The sequence below is a fragment of the Eptesicus fuscus genome, chromosome 17 (assembly GCF_027574615.1).
Source record: "Eptesicus fuscus isolate TK198812 chromosome 17, DD_ASM_mEF_20220401, whole genome shotgun sequence".
In the NCBI taxonomy this organism is placed as follows: domain Eukaryota; kingdom Metazoa; phylum Chordata; class Mammalia; order Chiroptera; family Vespertilionidae; genus Eptesicus; species Eptesicus fuscus.
In genome coordinates, this window is record NC_072489.1 from 32,489,412 (window position 1) to 32,507,913 (window position 18,502).

Sequence of the window (18,502 nt, forward strand, 5' to 3'; positions counted from 1 at the left end):
TCCCTGCTCCCCACCTCCAACGGTCAGGCAGCAGCCATCTGGGTTATCAGATGGTCCCTGGCATTTCAGTGCTTGATTCCAAGTAACCCTTATAGGAACTAACACTATGTCACAATGCCTACCTACATCACTCACCTCACTTCATTTTACTCATAAGCATTTTACCCACTCATATCATCAAAAGAGGGTGAGTAAAGTATAAGATATTTTGAGAGAACACATTCATATAACTTATTGCAGTACATTGTTATAATTCTTCTATGTTATTATTAGCTATTGTTAATCTACTATGCATAATTCATAAATTAAGCTTTATCATAAGTATACATGTATAGGAAGAGACATAGTGTATATGGGGTTCCATATTATCTATGGTTTTAGGCATCCACTGGGGGTCTTGGAACATATCCCTTGGACAGATAAGGGGGGAACAACCCTATTAAAATCCCACCATTACCTCTCTTGCATACCATTGTTGGAGTTGTTTTCTGTACTTGTACCAAAAAGCGCTAGCTACTAAATTCCCACCAACATTGGATTTTATGTTTTTATCTAATTTTTGACTCTGGGAATTTAATTTTTTGTGGCAAATTTGAAATGACACTCTGAGGTAATGTTTCTCAAGGATTCTTGAAATGTGATAACTCAAAATACATTCTGTCACACTGTTGTTTTGTTTTAACAAGCAGAGCCCTCGATCAAATATTTTAGGAAGTCCTCTTTCCTGTGACTTGGCACAACTATAGGCTCATTCTCTAGGCTAGTTGAGCCTCAGAAGAAAGATAGCAGCCTAACTTGTGAAGTGCGGAGCAGTTCCGACATGGCTCTGATGCTGGGTATGGGATTTTTCTGGTCACAGAAACAAAGATCCAGGAGTTGTTCATCTTAAACCTAAAGGTAGTCTTGACTCATTCAAGAACCGGTTTCAGGACTTGTACTTTTCTACACTTCATGCTTCCTTCCTCTCTGTTCTTTCAGGTGACAGCCTGAAGCAAGAATAAGGTAGCTCTGCTTCTTGTCTAGTTAGTTATGCGTTTCCATGTCTGAATAAATGGCCTATGTCCGCCAGGGCACACTCAGAAATAGTCCTAATGACATCCTGAACATGTGCTCAGATAGGTGGCCCGTGTGCCAGACCGGTACAATTTTATATAAGCCTGGATGTTCCACAGTCAAACTTGAGGCAGGCCCTTTTTAACAAAAATGAATCAGTGGAAATTCAGCCACTAAATATTTGAAGAGTGCATTTCATTTAGTATAAGAACTTAATGAACACCAAAATGAGCAGTAAAATTCTCATTGAAGTGTCTAATGGGATAGAGCTTAAAAATTATTCATGTTCAACTATAAATCTACCATAAGTTAAAATGGCAATGTTATCCAAGGTGGTCTCTGTACAGTTTTAAAAATAATATATTCTGAAAATAGACCATTAGTTTACCCAGTCCACCCCTTTAAAGATAAAAATGAAGACATAAACAAAACAAAAAAATAGCATTAGACTAAAACTCGGGTCTCTTTCCACTTAAGATGCTGCTTCATCTACTACTATTAATTCTACGTAACAAATGTAGATTAATAATTACTGCACAAAATAAGTAATGATAGCATTTTCCATATATTCCACATAACAATCTAATACAGGTGATATTATTCTCATTTAAATGATGCAAAAATGGAAGCACAGAGATTTGTCCAAGGCTACCCAGTTACTTGAGCTAGACAGCCAAGCCAAATCTCTCTAAAATTAAAGTCTGTTCTCAACTCCTTCACTCTTCTGTCTTTCAGAGTTCTGGGAGCATAGTTTAGAAGGGAAAGTCTGATTATCTAAATCCCACTACAAGCTAGGCCATTAACTAGGCACCTGACCCTAGTGGAGTCCCTTGTCTTCCCTGGGCCTCATTTCCCCCCGAACCCCTATCTATTTTTAAAAATGGGGTTGAACTCAGTCTTTCCAGAGAGAACATTTGCTTCTGTCCAATCTCTAATCCTGGAATGGCATATTCCCAGTAGTTCCAAATTCATGACATCTTCCTCTTGCTAATAAAAGCCATTCTTCTCATTTATAAGTAAATGAAATTATCGTTTACTTCTCTGTATGTTGTTTCCTATTAAATACATTTTTTTAAATGTGAAAAAAAAGTCATGAAACAACCTAATTTAGGATTTGAGAAATGTGGGTTTTTTCATTTTATGAAAAACACATTAATTACCTATCTAACTGGATGCTTTTGAAAAATTCTTATTTGATATTTAATGATAGCCCTGTAAATTGAAAAAAAGAAACATTTTTTTCCCAATTGCAGCAGTCTTTACATCATATAGTCCATCTGTTGTCACAGTACTCATTGTGATGTCAAAACTGAAATTAGTTACACTTAGACAATCAGGAAAAAGGCCAAGGGGGATTGTACCCAGGCCCCCATAACCTGTGATTATGGCACTAACTGTGAAATGAGTAAAATCAAAAGACCTGATTTTAGTCTGTTGCTCTGCCACTCCTTGGCTATTTATCTGGGAAACTAATGGAATAATGTAAGAGTTTGAGTTCTTTGAGTCAAATTATGTGTGTTAACATCTTGTCTCTGCCAGTTCAAACGGACACACTATTTAACAGCTCTGTGCCTCTGTATTTCTTTAGCTATGAATTCAGATACTATAGCTGCCTATCTCAGGAAGGGTTGTTGAAAGTATTAAATAAAACAATGAATTTTATAAAGTATTTATGAGAGGGCCAGCTCTGTATTAAGTGCTCAGAGTTGTTGTGAATAGTATCTGTATTTTGAGTCCACTATTAGGTAAAGTTCTAGGTAACTGTTCCCTAAGTTTGCACATCTTTAAAATTAGGATATAATGGTATGTACCTCACAAAATTGTTGTCAAGACCAGATGAGGGAACCCAAAGGAAAGTGTTTTGTAAGCTGAAAGCATTAAATTACCATTTAGTTAACTATGTAATCTGGAATAAGATGATCTGGCATTAATTAAAAAAATATTTTCTGAATGTTTGTAATATACAAGGCACTGGGCTAAGCAATATGAAAAACAGGAATGAGATATGGGATCTATGCTTAAGTGATAGCACAAGAATATATCGGTACCTCAGTACAAGAGAAAAGATAATCACTACTCTGCTGTAAAAAGAAAAAAAGTCTGAGGTTAGCATTGAAGGACAAAAGAATTTATACACTGGAGGGGCAGGGGAAGATGAGAAAAGAAAGAGACAAAAGAAAAACATTTACCAACAACAACAAAAAAATAGTCTGAGTAAAAGCTAGGAGGTTGAAAACCATAAATCATGTATGAAACATAAAAAATAAGTGGCACAATCTAGCCAAAGGAGAATATGAGAAAGTGTGAGTAATAAGAATGAGGACATGTTATAATGTTAAATGTAGAATTTAGATAAAATTATAATAAACTTGCCCTGGCCGGTTTGGCTCAGTTGATAGAGGGTCGGCCTGCAGACTGAAAGGTCTCAGGTTTGATTCCTGTCAAGGGCATGTACCTTGGTTGTGGGCACATCCCCAGTAGGAGGTGTGCAGGAGGCAGCTGATTGATGTTTCTCTCTCATCAATGTTTCTAAGTCTCCATCCTTCTCCCTTCCTCTCTCTAAAAAATCAATAAAATATATCAAAAACAAACAAACAAAACCAGAGGCCCAGTGCATAGATTCATGCACCGATGGGGTCCCTAGGCCTGGCCTGCAGGAATTGGGCCGAAACGGGCTCTCTGACATCCCCCAAGGAGTCCCGGATTGCAAGAGGGTGAAGGCCAGGCCAAGGGACCCCACCAGTGAACGAATGGGGCCAGGGAGGGACCGTGGGAGGGCTCCAGTACTGTCCGGCCCGTTTCCCCCAGGCCTGATCAGCCGGACCACAGCAGCAAGCTAACCTACTGGTCAGAGCATCTGCCCCTTGGTTGTCAGTGCACGACATAGCTACCAGTTGAATGGCTGAACAGTTGCTTAGGCTCACTGCATGAAGATTCATGCAGAATGGGTCTTCCTTACCCTGGCTGCCGGCACAGCCTTTGCTCCAGCCCAGAGCCACCTTTCTGCCTTCGCTCTGCCTGGAGCCGGCTTTCCTCCTTCCCACACTGCCCAGAGGTCTGGAGCGGCTGGGGCAGTGTGAAACGTCTGCATCGTCGCCATGGCGATGATGCAAGTGTCCGGCCCGCCACTGGGTGCCTGTGTATGCAAATTATCCCACCATATTTGTTGGGTTAATTTGCATACTCACTCCTGAATGGCTGCTGGGCATCACAAAGGTACGGCAAATTAGGATGTTACTCTTTTATTAGGTGGAAATATAGATTAAAAAGAATAGTCCAAGTATAAAAGGTATCATTGCAAAGAACTGTGTAAGATTAGTATTCTTAGACCTCTGTCATTATTATTCTATGTCCATGTTTCAGAAAGATAGAAGAAAGTCCACTGACTCAAATTTAGATTCATAAATCTGATCTTTAAGACCTAGTTGTAATTTGCCCAAAAGATTATCTTTGATCACCACTATTCACTAACTCTCTATTGGTTTCCTCTGAGAATATCAAAAGCAGTTTCCAATTCCATGTCTTGGCTATTTCTAGCTCTTGGCTTATTCTCCTCATATTCTGTTAATGCATATCTGATTATAACTCATCCCTTTAATCCCAACCTCATCAGGAAGATGTCCCTGGTGATTAGACTTTACCACTCTTCTCTGTCACACTTCATATCTATTTTATCAAATAGTAACATGCAACAACTCTCACTGACCTAGGAATAAAATGACAAGGGTCATTCAGCAGGTGCCATTCTGATTTGGGGCATGTTATTTAATGCCACAGATTTCCTCTTGGGTAAAATGAAGGGTTTGTGAATTAGCTACCTCTCAAGTCACTTCCCATCATTGATTCAATATATAATGTGTACCCACCTGTGCTAAGCTTTGCCCTAGATGCTGAAGATATGATGGTGATGAAGACAAATGATTATCTTCCTTTAGTTCAGTGGTTCTTGAACTGTAGCCTGCATCAGCATCACCTGAGAGCTTGTTAAAAGAAATTTCAGAAAGCACATGCTCACATTTGCACACACACATCACTCCCACCACCAAGAGTTTCTGATGCAGTAGGCTTGGAGTCAGGCCCCAAAGTTTGCATTTCTAAGATGTTTCCATTTCTATGATGCTCATACTGTTGGTCCAGGAACTACACTTTAAAGAACCTATGTTTTAGTGGAATGTCTGTCTTTTTCCCTATTGTATTGATAGAACCTAGAATAAATATTTATGGAATCAAAGAACAAATATAAGGCACTTGGTTCATTAACAAAGAGGAATCCAGCTTCTTCCTTGAATGATGCTATAGTTTAGAAAACCACAATTCTACTAAAAGCTAGAAGAGTTACTCTCATTAAAAAGGTACAGATAAGGAATGGTTTATATCCAAAGGGAAATGAACTTCCAATCTAGAGAAAAGAGGAGAGAGATTAAGGAGAACTTGGTGGAGGCGTGCATTTTGATCTATCCCTTGAAGGTCCCATACACTTATTTCAAAAATGCCTATCATAGCTAAAAATATTTTTAGTACCTATCTTTAGAACTTGTCCATTACTCTATGGTAAATCTTTTTTATTTTTTAAATTTATTTTAGAGAGAGGAAGGGAGAGAGTAGGGATATGGAGAGAGAGAGAGAGAGAGAGAGAGAGAGAGAGAGAGAGAGAGAGATGTGAGAAAGAAATATCTATAGGCCATCTCCTGCATGTGCCCCAACTGGGGATTGACACCCCCCCCTCCCAAACCTGGATATGTGCCCTGACCAGGAATGAAACCTGCCACTCTCTGGTGTACCAGATGACACTCCAATGAGCCACACCAGCCAGGGCTGGTGAATAATGTTTTAATGTCCACGAAGCCTACAGAATCTTTACATTATGATGTAAGATTTGATATTTGGCCAATTCAGGTCAGAAAGTTAGGTGATTTAGTTGCATAATGCTGTTTTTGGTTGAAAACGAGGTTATCCATGAGTTATAAATGAGCCCTAAAGCAATTTCAGGGTAGGAGTTTAAAAATCATTTTGAAAAATGGAGGCCTGCCAGTTTAGTTTCTGTAGGTGATTACTTTGAAGGACAGCCCCCGTTTGGCCAAAGGCCCTGATGTGTTTGTTTAAAAATCACTCTTAGTGCAGTTGATATTTTGATTTATTGAAAGAATTGATCCCTGAATGTGTAAGATGTCATGCACATTTTTCTTTAGGGTGTATGTCATGCTATAAATATTTAAAGTTAAAACATTATGGTAACAAAGAAAGTCATAAAAAAATGGAAGTTCTTCCAGGTTGGATCTACACTGGTACCAGAAATATACATGGCTTCCTAAAAGTACTTGATAATTCTAAGCCACTCAGTTCATTGTAAGTAATAATTTATGTGTCCTGAGCATTGAGCTATGTGCTGGGTCACACTGGTCCTCTATGAATGGAGCCACATCAAACCATTCTTCTAGTGTGAAATAGGTGGACTAAAGAGAACACAGAAGACCTATGACCAAGAGCACAATCTTATAGTCACGCTTCTCCCTGCTTTTAAGTTCCCAGAGCTCCTCAACTACTCTGTTAACTCATCCTTTAAGCCCAGGATATCTTCAATGTGGGATCAGCATGTACTAGTGGTATTAGGTCAGCATTAAAGTAATAATACATTTTTTGTTAATCCTCACCTGGGGATATTTTTTCCATTGATTTTTAGAGAGAGTGGAAGGGAGGGGAGGGGGGGGGGGGGGGGGGGGTGGAGAGAGATAGAGTAACATCCATGTGAGATAGACACATTGATTGGATGCCTCCTGCACACACCCCGACTGGGCCTGGGGAAAAAGCCTGCAACTCAGGTATGTGCCCTTGAACACAGGACCCTTTGGTGTGAGGACTGGCCCTCTAACTACTGAACACACTGACCAGTACTAAAGTATACTTTTTTAAGACCACTAATATCTCATACTTTTTAACAGAGTGTACTAAATTTAAGTTGGCCATATACAAATGAAAAAAAAAAATCAAACACTTCAAGTCCCTCTGTTTAGATCAATGATTCTTAAAGTGGGGTAACCAGACCAGTGGCATCAGCATCACTTGTGAACTTGTTAGAAAGGCAAATTCTCCATTCTCACCTCAGAAATACTGAGTCAGAACCAGGCAGGAGGGGTGAAAAGACCCAGCAATCTGATTAAGCCATGGCTCCAGGTGGTTCTGATGCCTGCTCAAGTGTAAGTCCCACTGGAATATAAATAGCAGCAACAGGTCAAGAAACTGCCAGATAAGCAGTGCAATCTTTTTAAAACTTTATAATTTATTCCAATAGCCTATTACCATCCTCATGGTTACTACATTTAACATACACAGAATTACACACATAATCGATGTCTAAGTTGTCCTCAACAGAATGTGTGTAAAAAAGCCATGGCCACTCTCTAAAGAGATATTATGGGAATAAGACAAATAGTCTTGTTTAGTTTCCTCAAATGATACTTAACTCCCTTCACCCCTGCTCCACCTCCAATGAAAGAATCAGGGGAAAAACATTGATAGCAGGCACTATTCTATTTCTTTTGATGGAGCAGTAAGATTATTAGGTGACATAAATACATGTTTATCACTTGCAGATATCAGTTATCATGAATAAATAGCTATGTCCAAGCCTGTTTTAAAGAAAAATTAAAACATTTAAAGGTAAATGGAGGCTTTGCCTTATTTGTAGCTAAACCTTCATATTCATTTCAGATCTATACATTAAACTATATGTGATACACACCTATGATATATAACACAATTTTTGATGAAATGTAAAGTTTCATAATTCCTTCAAAAGGCATATGTGGGCCCTGCCAGAGTGGCTCAGTGGTTGAGGGTCGATCTATGAACCAGGTAGTCACGGTTTGATTCCTGGTCAGGGCACATGCCCAGGTTGTGGGCTCAGTCCTCAGTGTGGGGCATGCAGGAGGCAGCCAATCAATGATTCTCTCTCATCATTGATGTTTCTCTCTCTCTCTCTCCCTCTTTCTTCCTCTGAAATAACTTTTTTTAGGAAGGCCTATGTGGAATAAAATGATTCCCTGTTTAGGAATTAAGTCTTAGGCTTTGGAGCAGTATAGTTCATAGACATATAATCCACGGATGTAATTTAAATTTTCCTAATGAACCACATTTTCAAAACTGAAATAAGTGATATTATTGTTAAATCATATTTTGTTTAACCTTACATATTTTTTAAAGTATATTTTACTGATTTTTTACAGAGAGGAAGGGAGAAGGATAGAGAGTTAGATAGAAACATCGGATGAGAGATAAACATTGATCAGCTGCCTCCTGCACACCCCCCACTGGCAATGTGCCTGCAACCAAGGTACATGCCCCTGACTGGAATTGAACCCTGGGACCCTTCAGTCGGCAGGCCGACGCTCCATCCACCAAGCCAAACCGTCCAGGGCTAACCTTACATGTTAAAAGATCCCTTCAACATGTAAACAATATAAAATTAATTAGATTTTACATTTTAAAATATTCTCTTAAAAATCTTGCCTGTATTTTACACCTATAGCACATCTCAATTAGAATGTTAAATTTTAACTGGATATAATTGATCTTTATTTAAATTAAATGTAATTTATCATTGGAAAAGCAGATACTATGCCTAAGTTGTTTCAAACATACTAAAAAAAATTTCCAGTAGCCTAACTATGTATCGGTTTGATGTTTACATTAATAATAAATAAATAAAATTAAAAGTTCAATTTCTCAATCAAACTGGCCACATTGGAAGTATTCAAATAGCTACAGGTGGCTAGTGGCTACCATAAGGGGCAGCGCAGCTCTGGAGCTGTAATAGACCATACCTGTGTAAAAATCCTGGCTTTGCCATTCACTGGCTGCTCAGCAAATTACCTAGCCCTCTACAAGCTTCCGTTTTGTTCAATGGGGGTGGGGGAACTCACACAAACACACACATTCCACTATGTATACCCAACTTCTGCCATCAAAACTCGCAACGGACTATAAATAACTACAGTTTGCTCTTCGCTTCACAGTAGAGGTGGTGAAATTATTGCACCCGTTTATAATAATCAGAACCAATATAAACGCCTACGATATACCTGTAAGAATTGTCCCATTTAATCCATACTCTGCAGCTGCAGCCATAAATGTTTATTATTAATCATTCAGATTATTACCGGCTAAAGAAAACAATTAATATTATGAATAGCTCCACTGCAGCCTGCGTGCACAGAGAAAAACTTGCAAGAACCAGCCACCTAGCCACAGCGGTTAGCCAAGGGACAAGATGGGGGCGGGGGTGAAGCCGGTACACCCTTTCGGCTTGTGTTTCTGGGAAGCTATTTGCCAAAAATATCTCCCTATTACTTTTGTAGTTTAAGGAGCAAATCCGAAATTTGCTTAGAAACGATTACACTTTCATATAGCTTACAAGTAGAAACGGCTCTAAGAAAATACTTGCTATCAGGATAAAGAAAAGGCTGCCGTACGCAGCTTCCGGCTGGCGGTTTCCCGCGCAGGCAAACGGAAGCTGAAGGGCCCTTGACGTCAAGCGGGGGGGAGCGGCGTCTCCTGTTACCATGGTGAAGTCTCTGCGGCCATCTTTACTGTGGTTACTGCGCACCAAGCTTTTCCTGGCGAGGAGGGGCGCCGCGCCAGGAGTCTACCCAATAAGAGACGAGAAAGGAATCGTGCGTCTAGGTAATAAGTCGCTGACAGAGTCGCGTAGACCCAGGGACCGAAAGCATTAACTAGTTTAGAGGAACGTATAAGGGCAGATTTCGCGGATGGGCGGAACGACGGCAGCTGGGTTGTGAGGTTTCTACCCGGAATTTAAGAGCCGCTTCCGTTGCTCAGCGGAAGTGTGGGTCGCAGAAGGACGACTCGCCGGGATCCGCTCGCTGCTGTGTGCACAGTCGGAATCATGTCGAGTTTGGCGGTGAGAGACCCGGCAATGGATCGATCACTGCGTTCCGTGTTCGTGGGGAACATTCCGTACGAGGCAACTGAGGAGCAGCTAAAGGACATTTTTTCGGAGGTGGGTTCTGTTGTCAGTTTCCGGCTGGTGTACGATCGAGAGACGGGGAAACCCAAGGGTTATGGCTTCTGCGAGTACCAAGACCAGGAGACCGCGCTTAGTGCCATGCGGAACCTGAATGGGCGGGAGTTCAGCGGCAGAGCGCTTCGGGTGGACAATGCTGCCAGTGAAAAGAACAAGGAGGAGTTGAAGAGCTTAGGGCCTGCGGCGCCCATCATTGACTCACCCTATGGGGACCCCATAGATCCGGAGGATGCCCCTGAATCAATTACCAGAGCAGTCGCTAGTCTCCCCCCGGAGCAGATGTTTGAGCTGATGAAGCAGATGAAACTCTGTGTCCAAAACAGTCACCAGGAAGCTCGAAACATGTTACTTCAGAACCCGCAACTGGCTTATGCGCTGTTGCAGGCACAAGTAGTGATGAGAATCATGGACCCAGAGATTGCTCTGAAAATTCTGCATCGCAAGATACACGTCACACCACTGATCCCAGGCAAATCTCAGCCTGTCTCTGGTCCTGTCGCTGGTCCTGTTCCTGGCCCTGGCCCTGTCGCTGGCCCTGTCTCTGGCCCTGGCCCTGGCCCTGGGCTCTGCCCAGGACCTAATGTGTTGCTGAACCAGCAGAATCCTCCAGCTCCTCAGCCTCAGCATTTGGCTAGAAGGCCTGTGAAAGACATTCCTCCTCTGATGCAGACCCCTATCCAGGGTGGAATTCCGGCCCCCGGGCCCATGCCAGCTGCAGTTCCTGGACCTGGCTCTTTAACTCCTGGGGGAGCTCTGCAGCCCCAAGTTGGAATGCCAGTGGTTGGTCCTGTGCCTTTAGAGCGGGGACAGATGCAGATGTCGGATCCTAGAGCTCCTATGCCACGTGGACCCATGACTGCTGGTGGACTACCTCCTCGAGGGTTGTTGGGAGATGCTCCAAATGACCCACGTGGAGGGACTTTGCTTTCAGTCACTCACACTGGAGAAGTAGAGCCCAGAGGCTATCTTGGGCCACCTCATCAGGGTCCCCCCATGCACCATGCCCCTGGTCATGACAGCCGTGGCCCTTCCTCACATGAGATGAGGGGAGGGCCAATCACCGATCCCAGGATGCTAATTGGAGAGCCCAGAGGACCGATGATCGATCAAAGGGGGCTACCTCTGGATGGTAGAGGAAGTAGAGACTCTCGAGGGATGGAGACCCGAGCCATGGAAACTGAGGTCTTAGAGGCACGAGTGATGGAGAGAAGAGGAATGGAGACCTGTGCCATGGAAGCCAGAGGCATGGAAGGAAGAGGCATGGATGGAAGAGGAATGGAGATACGGGGCCCTGGCCCCAGTTCAAGAGGCCCTATGGCCAGTGGAATCCAGGGTCCTGGTCCCATTAATATGGGGGCAGGTGGTCCACAGGGACCCAGGCAGGTCCCAAGCATTTCAGGGGTGGGGAATCCTGGAGCTGGCATGCAGGGAGCAGGCATGCAAGGACCAGGTATGCAGGGAGCAGGCATGCAAGGACCAGGCATGCAGGGAGCAGGCATGCAAGGACCAGGCATGCAGGGAGCAGGTATGCAGGGAGGAGGCATGCAGGGAGCAGGCATGCAGGGAGCAGGTATGCAGGGAGCAGGTATGCAGGGAGGAGGCATGCAGGGAGCAGGCATGCAGGGAGGAGGCATGCAAGGGGCAGGCCTACAGGGAGCAGGCATGCAGGGAACAGGTATACAGGGGGCAGGCAAGCAAAGTGGAGGCCAGCCTAGCAGTTTTAGTCCTGGGCAGAGCCAAGTAACTCCACAGGATCAAGAAAAGGCAGCTTTGATCATGCAGGTTCTTCAACTGACTGCAGATCAAATTGCCATGCTGCCTCCTGAGCAAAGGCAGAGTATCCTGATTTTAAAGGAGCAAATCCAGAAATCTACTGGAGCTTCTTGAAATACATCATAGTAATCCCAGAAAGTTGTTTTTTTGTTTTTTATTTTCCTTTTTCTTTTTAGCATGGAGAACGGGTGCAAAAAGCTGATTACTGCATCCCCACAGTTGAATGATTAGGGTTTCTCTCCTGGCAGAACCTAATCTCATTTGTTTTTCTTGTCTTTTTTTTTTTTTTCCCCCTGTTTTCCTTTTTATTTTTAATTGGGAGGGGGAGGAATAGGAATGGGTCTGTTCACTTTAATTCACTATAAATATACAAAAATAACTCTGAAAGGGATACTATACCAAATAAGATTACAAATAATATGCAGCAATACTAAAAGTGTGTACAATATGTTAACTTCTTTTAAAAACAATATTAAATAAAACAATGTGAAATCTTTACAAAAGATGAAAAAATGACCTGTTAAAATGGTAATTTACCAAGATAGTTTAAGAGTTTTGATTGTATAAGAAAACAAGTTTACCTCCAAAATATAAGATTCATTTTTTGGTAAGTCATTTAAAATACAAAAACCTATTTTGGGGGCAATAGAAAGTTGTGTTAAGTTAAGCATTCTTTCGGTGTTTTGGAATTATTTAGAAATGTTAGAGTTAACAGGATAAATCTAAACTTGTGGTATAGGGATTTTTTTTTTATAAAGCTATGCTACCTGAGTATCAAAGAATGCATCTGGTGTGATGTTTCATTTATCTCACCTTTCAGAGGCTAGTGACATTCTGGCCTGAAAATGATATTTTACTGGGACAGTTCTAGGATTAACCAGGTTACTTAACTGTCCTCTGATGAGACTCAGTATCTCTCTCCCTACCTTCCTATTTCTCAGTAATCTTTGAGCCCTAAATCTAAATCAGAGTTATTCTCTCACATCCTTCACTAAAATCAGTGTCTAGGGACCAGTTTATCTGAGTGAATTATAGACCACATTGGGCTTTTCATAAATGGTAAAGGGCTTCCTTCATGCAGTAAAACTCTGCTTCTAGCTTTTATATGCAGATACTTCTATCTGGCCAACCAGAAACAGAAATTAAAAATCTTAGTCTCAGCAATATTTAACATCACTTTTAGTTTTCTTATATCAAAATCCATTTGTGTATCACCATCTTATCAAAATAATCCAATCCCAGGCAGGTAGGTAAAATCTTATAGCCTAAATTCTCTGCTTAGTGGTTATTCATTGCTTTTTATAAAGCATAAAGCCACTTAGTTCTAGTATAGGTACCACTGAGACATAGTTAAAAATCAGTAGAAAGGTGAGACTTATCACATTTCCTTCAGAGCTACTACCTAATTTATTTTTAAGCCTTGAGAATGTGGACATATAAAGTATAGCATCAACTACTAGTGAACAGAAGTATAAACACCCAAATAACCAGGTGTTCTTACTCTGGAGAAAAACCAACAAAAATAATATCTAGTTACAGAGGGGAAATGTCATTTAATACAAGGAGAGAACTGAAACTTGGAAGTGAATTATTTTTCCTTTGTAAGGTGTATACATCTTAAATGGGTATAAAGTTTTCATCCCTATGCTGTTGTTTCCACTTACCCATTTTTTACTGTTGTTTATACTGTTACTTTTCCTGTGTATCCTGTATGCTCCCCCTAGATTGGAGGGGATAACTCTACATGTGTGATAGTTCTGTACACTACTCATTCACAGAGTTGGCTTGATTACTTTGAAATTATAGTCCTTTATCCCAAAGCTTTCATTGAAGGACTAAATAAAAACCATTAAATGTTATGTTCTTTGGTGTAATAAAATCTCTGCATTGTTTAATGAAGACTTAATAAAAAGAATGGACAATACCTGATGTTTATTTCTAATTACTGCATTGTTCAAGTGATCTATTGTTGAGAGATCCACAGGACCTGAATACCTTTTTTTTTTTTTTCAATGAAAAAGAACTAAATAAATCGTAGGAATGGATGGAAATCCCTTTCTTAGATTTATTATCTATATAGTTCCACAACCGAAATACATTCTGTGGTTGGTATCCGTAGCAACATCTTGTTGGATACTCAGACATTAGACTTCCCTTTTATTTATGCTCCCCACAGAGAACCTTTCCCTGTATCCCAGGATCACCTTATGGGTATCTTCATCACTGACAGCACTTTCATATTGCAATGCACTATGTTAACTTTTACCTTCTACCCCTCATTCCCACTTCTAATAGACCAGGAACTCTGAATGTAGACTGTCATTCATTTCTGTAGCAAAAAATCGCAGGTGAGTACAAAGGACAAAACATTGTATCAGTCTTAGGGGAGGAAAAACTCCATTAAGAGCACATAAATTGCCCTAACTGGTTTGGCTTAGTGGATAGAGCATTGGCCTGTGGACTCAAGGGTCCCAGGTTCGATTCTGGTCAAGGGCATGTACCCTGGTTGTGGTCACATCCCCAGTATGGGGTGTGCAGGAGGCAGCTGATTAATGTTTCTCCCTCTCTGTAAAAAATCAATAAAATATATTTTTTAAAAAAGAGCACATAAAAAAAAAGCACATAAATTTTTCCAAAAAAAGGGATTTAGATTGCACACAGACCAAATGGACTATAATCACTATTTGCATTAGGAAATAAACCAGAAATAGATAGTAGAAGCAATCTCCTTTACTTTTGGTAATAGGTTCTTCCTAATTCACTGCCTGGTTGTCCCCAGTATTGATGGATAGAGCCCTATTTCATTTTGATAGTGAAAAACAATGTCTGCTACTATTAGTTTTACTATATAATGGTTAGTTACAAGCCCTGGCATCCTGCATTTCCCAAATATGGATAAACTGCAAATGAAATCACAAATTCCTAATAACAATAGTTGAAGATTGTGGATGAAACACTGATTTGCAAATGCCTATTGAGCAGTATATGTTTCTTGGGAATAGGAAATTATCAGATTAATCATTTAGTACTTCCCCTCTTCTATTATTAACATCAAGATGTGTTTTAATGTCTGCTGATACCGTTGTCTCTGGACTATTTTGGGGTATTCAGTGAGATATAAAGCAATGTGAATCTTGGGTGAAGGCTGGCAAATTCAAGTGAGATCATATATGACTTTTCAACTACACTTGTCAGAATTCTAATGGCAGAAAAGCAAAAAAGAAAAAAAAAAGCCTTTAATCACAGCTTGCAAAGCTTTTGTTTTTCCATGCTGTGATGGGACATTAAGCACATAGAACCTAATTTCCTATGGGGTGTCAGGCCTTTTTCTTAGATCTGATGAGGTCTACGGATGATTATGTGCAACAACCTACTGTAGCAGAAAAACTGAACTATCAGTTACATCTCAGTCTTTTCACAAAAGAATATGTTAGCCTCTCAATGCTTTACATTGTCAGCTAATCTCTAGACAGACTCCTACTTGGAGCTTGCTTTTCTCATCAGTCCCTTGTCAAGAATGCTCAATAGTCAAGCCCTAGCTGGTTTAGCTCAGTGAACAGTGTCAGCCTGCATACTGAAGGGTCCCGGGTTCGATTCTGGTCAAGGGCACATGCCTGGCTTGCAGGCTCGATTTCCAGTAGGGGGCATGCAGGAGGCAGCCAATCAATGATTCTCTCTCATTGATGTTTCTATCTCTCCCTCTCTGAAATCAATAAAAATAAATAAAAAAGAATGCTCATTAGTCAAGAATGATTTATTTTAAGGAAATTATTTCTATTAAATAGAAAAATTAAATGTAATATTAAACATTGGTGTATTAGACAATATGCTAATATATTTCATATATATATTTCTTTTTTTTTTTAGGAGTAACTTGCTTTTGTATTCTTTTTAAAATTCTATCTTTATTGTTTAAAGTATTACAGATATCCCTCCCTTTTTCCCCATTGATCCCCTCCACCCCACTCCTGTCCCCTTGGTCACGGTCAGAGAAGGATCACTGTGGACCTAGAGGTGCGTGCTGAGGCCCCAGGGGGAAAATCCCTACCTATCTGAGGTAAATAAAGGAGACAGACCCTCTATTAGAAACCACATGGAAAAATGAGAAAACAAACAAAAATTCTGTTCCTCCACAGATAATTTAGTGAACATTCGGCTTAGTGGGAAACCTAACATAAAACACCATAGTTGACATTTCTGTTGTTTGGGGAAATCACCTGAGTCTGCATTTAGTCTATATGTGTGACCTTTTTTTTTTTCAGGGGTGGAGAGGAAGCTATGTCAAATTGATTAGAAACAATACATTTATACTTACTACACATTATCTCACGTCAAAAATTGTTCCGGCCAAGCCGTAAAAATTATCTCAGAAAACCCGAATTGTTTTGGCTACTTCTTCCTGCTCATCCCTGCCTCCATGAGCTCCTTGCAAGTAACCAACCCCATCGCCCTGTCTCAGGCTGCGTTTGACAAAGCTGCTGAGGAAGTTAAGCACCTCAAGAGCAAGCCAGAGGACAATGAGATGCTGTTCCTCTACAGCCGCTACAAACAAGCCACGGTGGGTGACATAGATAAAGAACGGCCCGGGATGATGGACCTCAAAGGCAGGGCCAAGTGGGATGCATGGAATGAGCTGAAAGGAACTGCCAGGGAAGACGCCATGAAAGCTTACATCAGCAAAGTAGAAGAACTGAAGCAAAAATACGGAATCTAGGGACTGGATTTGGCTGCCAGCCCCACTTTTCATCTACATTGATAATCATGCCTTGTTTCTCTAATACCATGGATGAAGTGAAATCATGAAAATGAACCCTCTTCCTGAACACTGTCCAGGATATGGCTCTAACGGATTAAGAAGCTGAAATAAATGGTTACTCACCTTGCTGAGTAGTTTTTATCTATAGATCAATTAAAAAGCTGCATTTGTTACTTTAAGTAATAAAAACAAACAACTGTTTTCCAATCCACAAATCTTATCATCTTGCTAAAATATATTACTATCCAGTCAAGAATGTTACTGACTGCATACTGGGGTACTACACTTCCCTTTGTAAATGTCTTTCTCCATGACCCTGAAATACTTCCTAAATAACCTCACACATCTTATCATTTAGTAGACAAACAGCAGAAATCCCGAAACCATCTACTTAGCATGGTGCTTCCTTGAGGAGTAAACCCTCCATAGAATTGTGCTGCTCAGTATTTTTTTAACCTTATCTAAATCTTCCTATACTCCAAAAGGAAGGAACCGGCATAACAGGAGCAGTTAACAGTATCTGCCCAGCCTTTGTTCTGTTATTCTCAGTAGATTTATTGGAAATTATAAAAAAACAACAACACACCTCTATACTGCAATTTGTGCCTTTAAACTTTGTACTTGAACCTGATCCTAATTAAGGGTACAGATTCACCAAGCCAACATTTATAGATTAAGCAAAATAGGATTTTCTTCCCATAAGAAACATTTAAGTAATTAAACGTTTTTTAGCAAACAATTTATATCCAGTCAAAGGCCTTTGAAATGGTGACGTCAGGGCCTCATGGTGAGGCTGTGCAGATGACCTAAGAACATGGGAATCTCTCATTGTCACATGTATTCATTCAGACTGCCTGTATTCTAGTTCTTAATTTGGGGCTTTGTTTGTATGGAGGGGAAACAACTTGCTTAATTAGAATATTTTGTGAAGCGGAAGTGAGATGATTTATAGAATAATTGATTGTTGGGGATTTTGTTGTCGTTGTTTTCAGATAAACTCAATTTAGCAATTTCCTCCCTAGTGAGCGCTTCTGCTGGGCTATGCAAAATAGGTGAGCCTTGAAATAACAGCTTGGTTTGAAAAAGGCCCTAACACTGCCCCTCCTGAGGAACAGAGCTGGGTAATCTTGGGGAGTGGAGAAAAGAGGCTTCATCGCCTGTCCAATCTTTCACCCAGCCTCACTCACAAGGAGAGGGAAGATGGATGAGCTGGCCAGTGACACAGCCGGAGCCAGCCAGGGCAGGGCTGTGAAACTGACTTCCTATCAGGGCAAACACTGGTGAAGTTCTGCAAATTATCAGGGCTGGGAAGTGATGGTTCTGCACAAATACCCTCTTCAGGGGGAGAGAGGGAAAAGGGGGGCGGAGGGGAGCAGGGAGACAGCTTAATTTTTTTCCCACTAAGTCCCCCCAAACCACAGACCTGACCCACATACATGATCATGGCTGCCACCTCAAGCAAGTAGCACCCTCTCCTGCTCATCTTCAGGCGCCCATTGTATCTTTTGGGTCTTACTTGCCATACCACTGAAGGCTTTTGTTTTGATAAGGAAAGTATGGGGGAGGGGGGATCACTTGTATTGATATAGACATAAATTATAATTGTTCAAAACACTTTTACTCTAAAAGGCATTTTTATTTACACAGTAATCAAATGTTTTGAATTGCTGGAAAAAGCTTATCATAGTGGAATTTCTGCCCTTAGCCACAAGATTGGGGAGAGGGGAGATACCTGCTTTTGAGAGAGGGCAGTGGTAGCAAGGCTATTTCAAGTGCCCCAAATCTATAATACAGTTTCAAAGATAAGGTCTGTGCCCTCTTCTGGAAGGTTGTGTCACAGTTAACATGTAAAAAGCATTTAAGAACCTACTGAATGCCAG

The 18,502-nt window shown here is 40.9% G+C and overlaps 3 protein-coding genes across 4 annotated transcripts in view; 2 read left to right on the forward strand and 1 right to left on the reverse strand.

The window, feature by feature from the left end:
* PRKG1 (protein kinase cGMP-dependent 1) overlaps positions 1–18,502 on the reverse strand; it is a 1,119,499-nt gene that overhangs the window by 453,218 nt on the left and 647,779 nt on the right. The window lies entirely within an intron of this gene.
* Positions 140–16,769, forward strand: LOC103296369 (acyl-CoA-binding protein-like). The gene is made up of 2 exons (XM_054729053.1): positions 140–187; positions 16,129–16,769. Exon 2 carries the CDS (start codon positions 16,284–16,286, stop codon positions 16,578–16,580), a length of 297 nt encoding a protein of 98 aa, XP_054585028.1. The 5' UTR covers positions 140–187; positions 16,129–16,283; the 3' UTR covers positions 16,581–16,769.
* CSTF2T (cleavage stimulation factor subunit 2 tau variant) lies at positions 9,856–13,790 on the forward strand. The gene has a single exon (XM_028127590.2). The coding sequence runs from the start codon at positions 9,956–9,958 to the stop codon at positions 11,978–11,980; it is 2,025 nt and encodes a 674-aa protein (XP_027983391.2). The 5' UTR covers positions 9,856–9,955; the 3' UTR covers positions 11,981–13,790.

Coding starts and splice junctions, on each gene's coding strand:
- CSTF2T (XM_028127590.2), top strand. CDS start 9,956: ATGTCGAGTTTGGCGGTGAGAGACCCGGCAATGGATCGATCACTGCGT.
- LOC103296369 (XM_054729053.1), top strand. CDS start 16,284: ATGAGCTCCTTGCAAGTAACCAACCCCATCGCCCTGTCTCAGGCTGCG.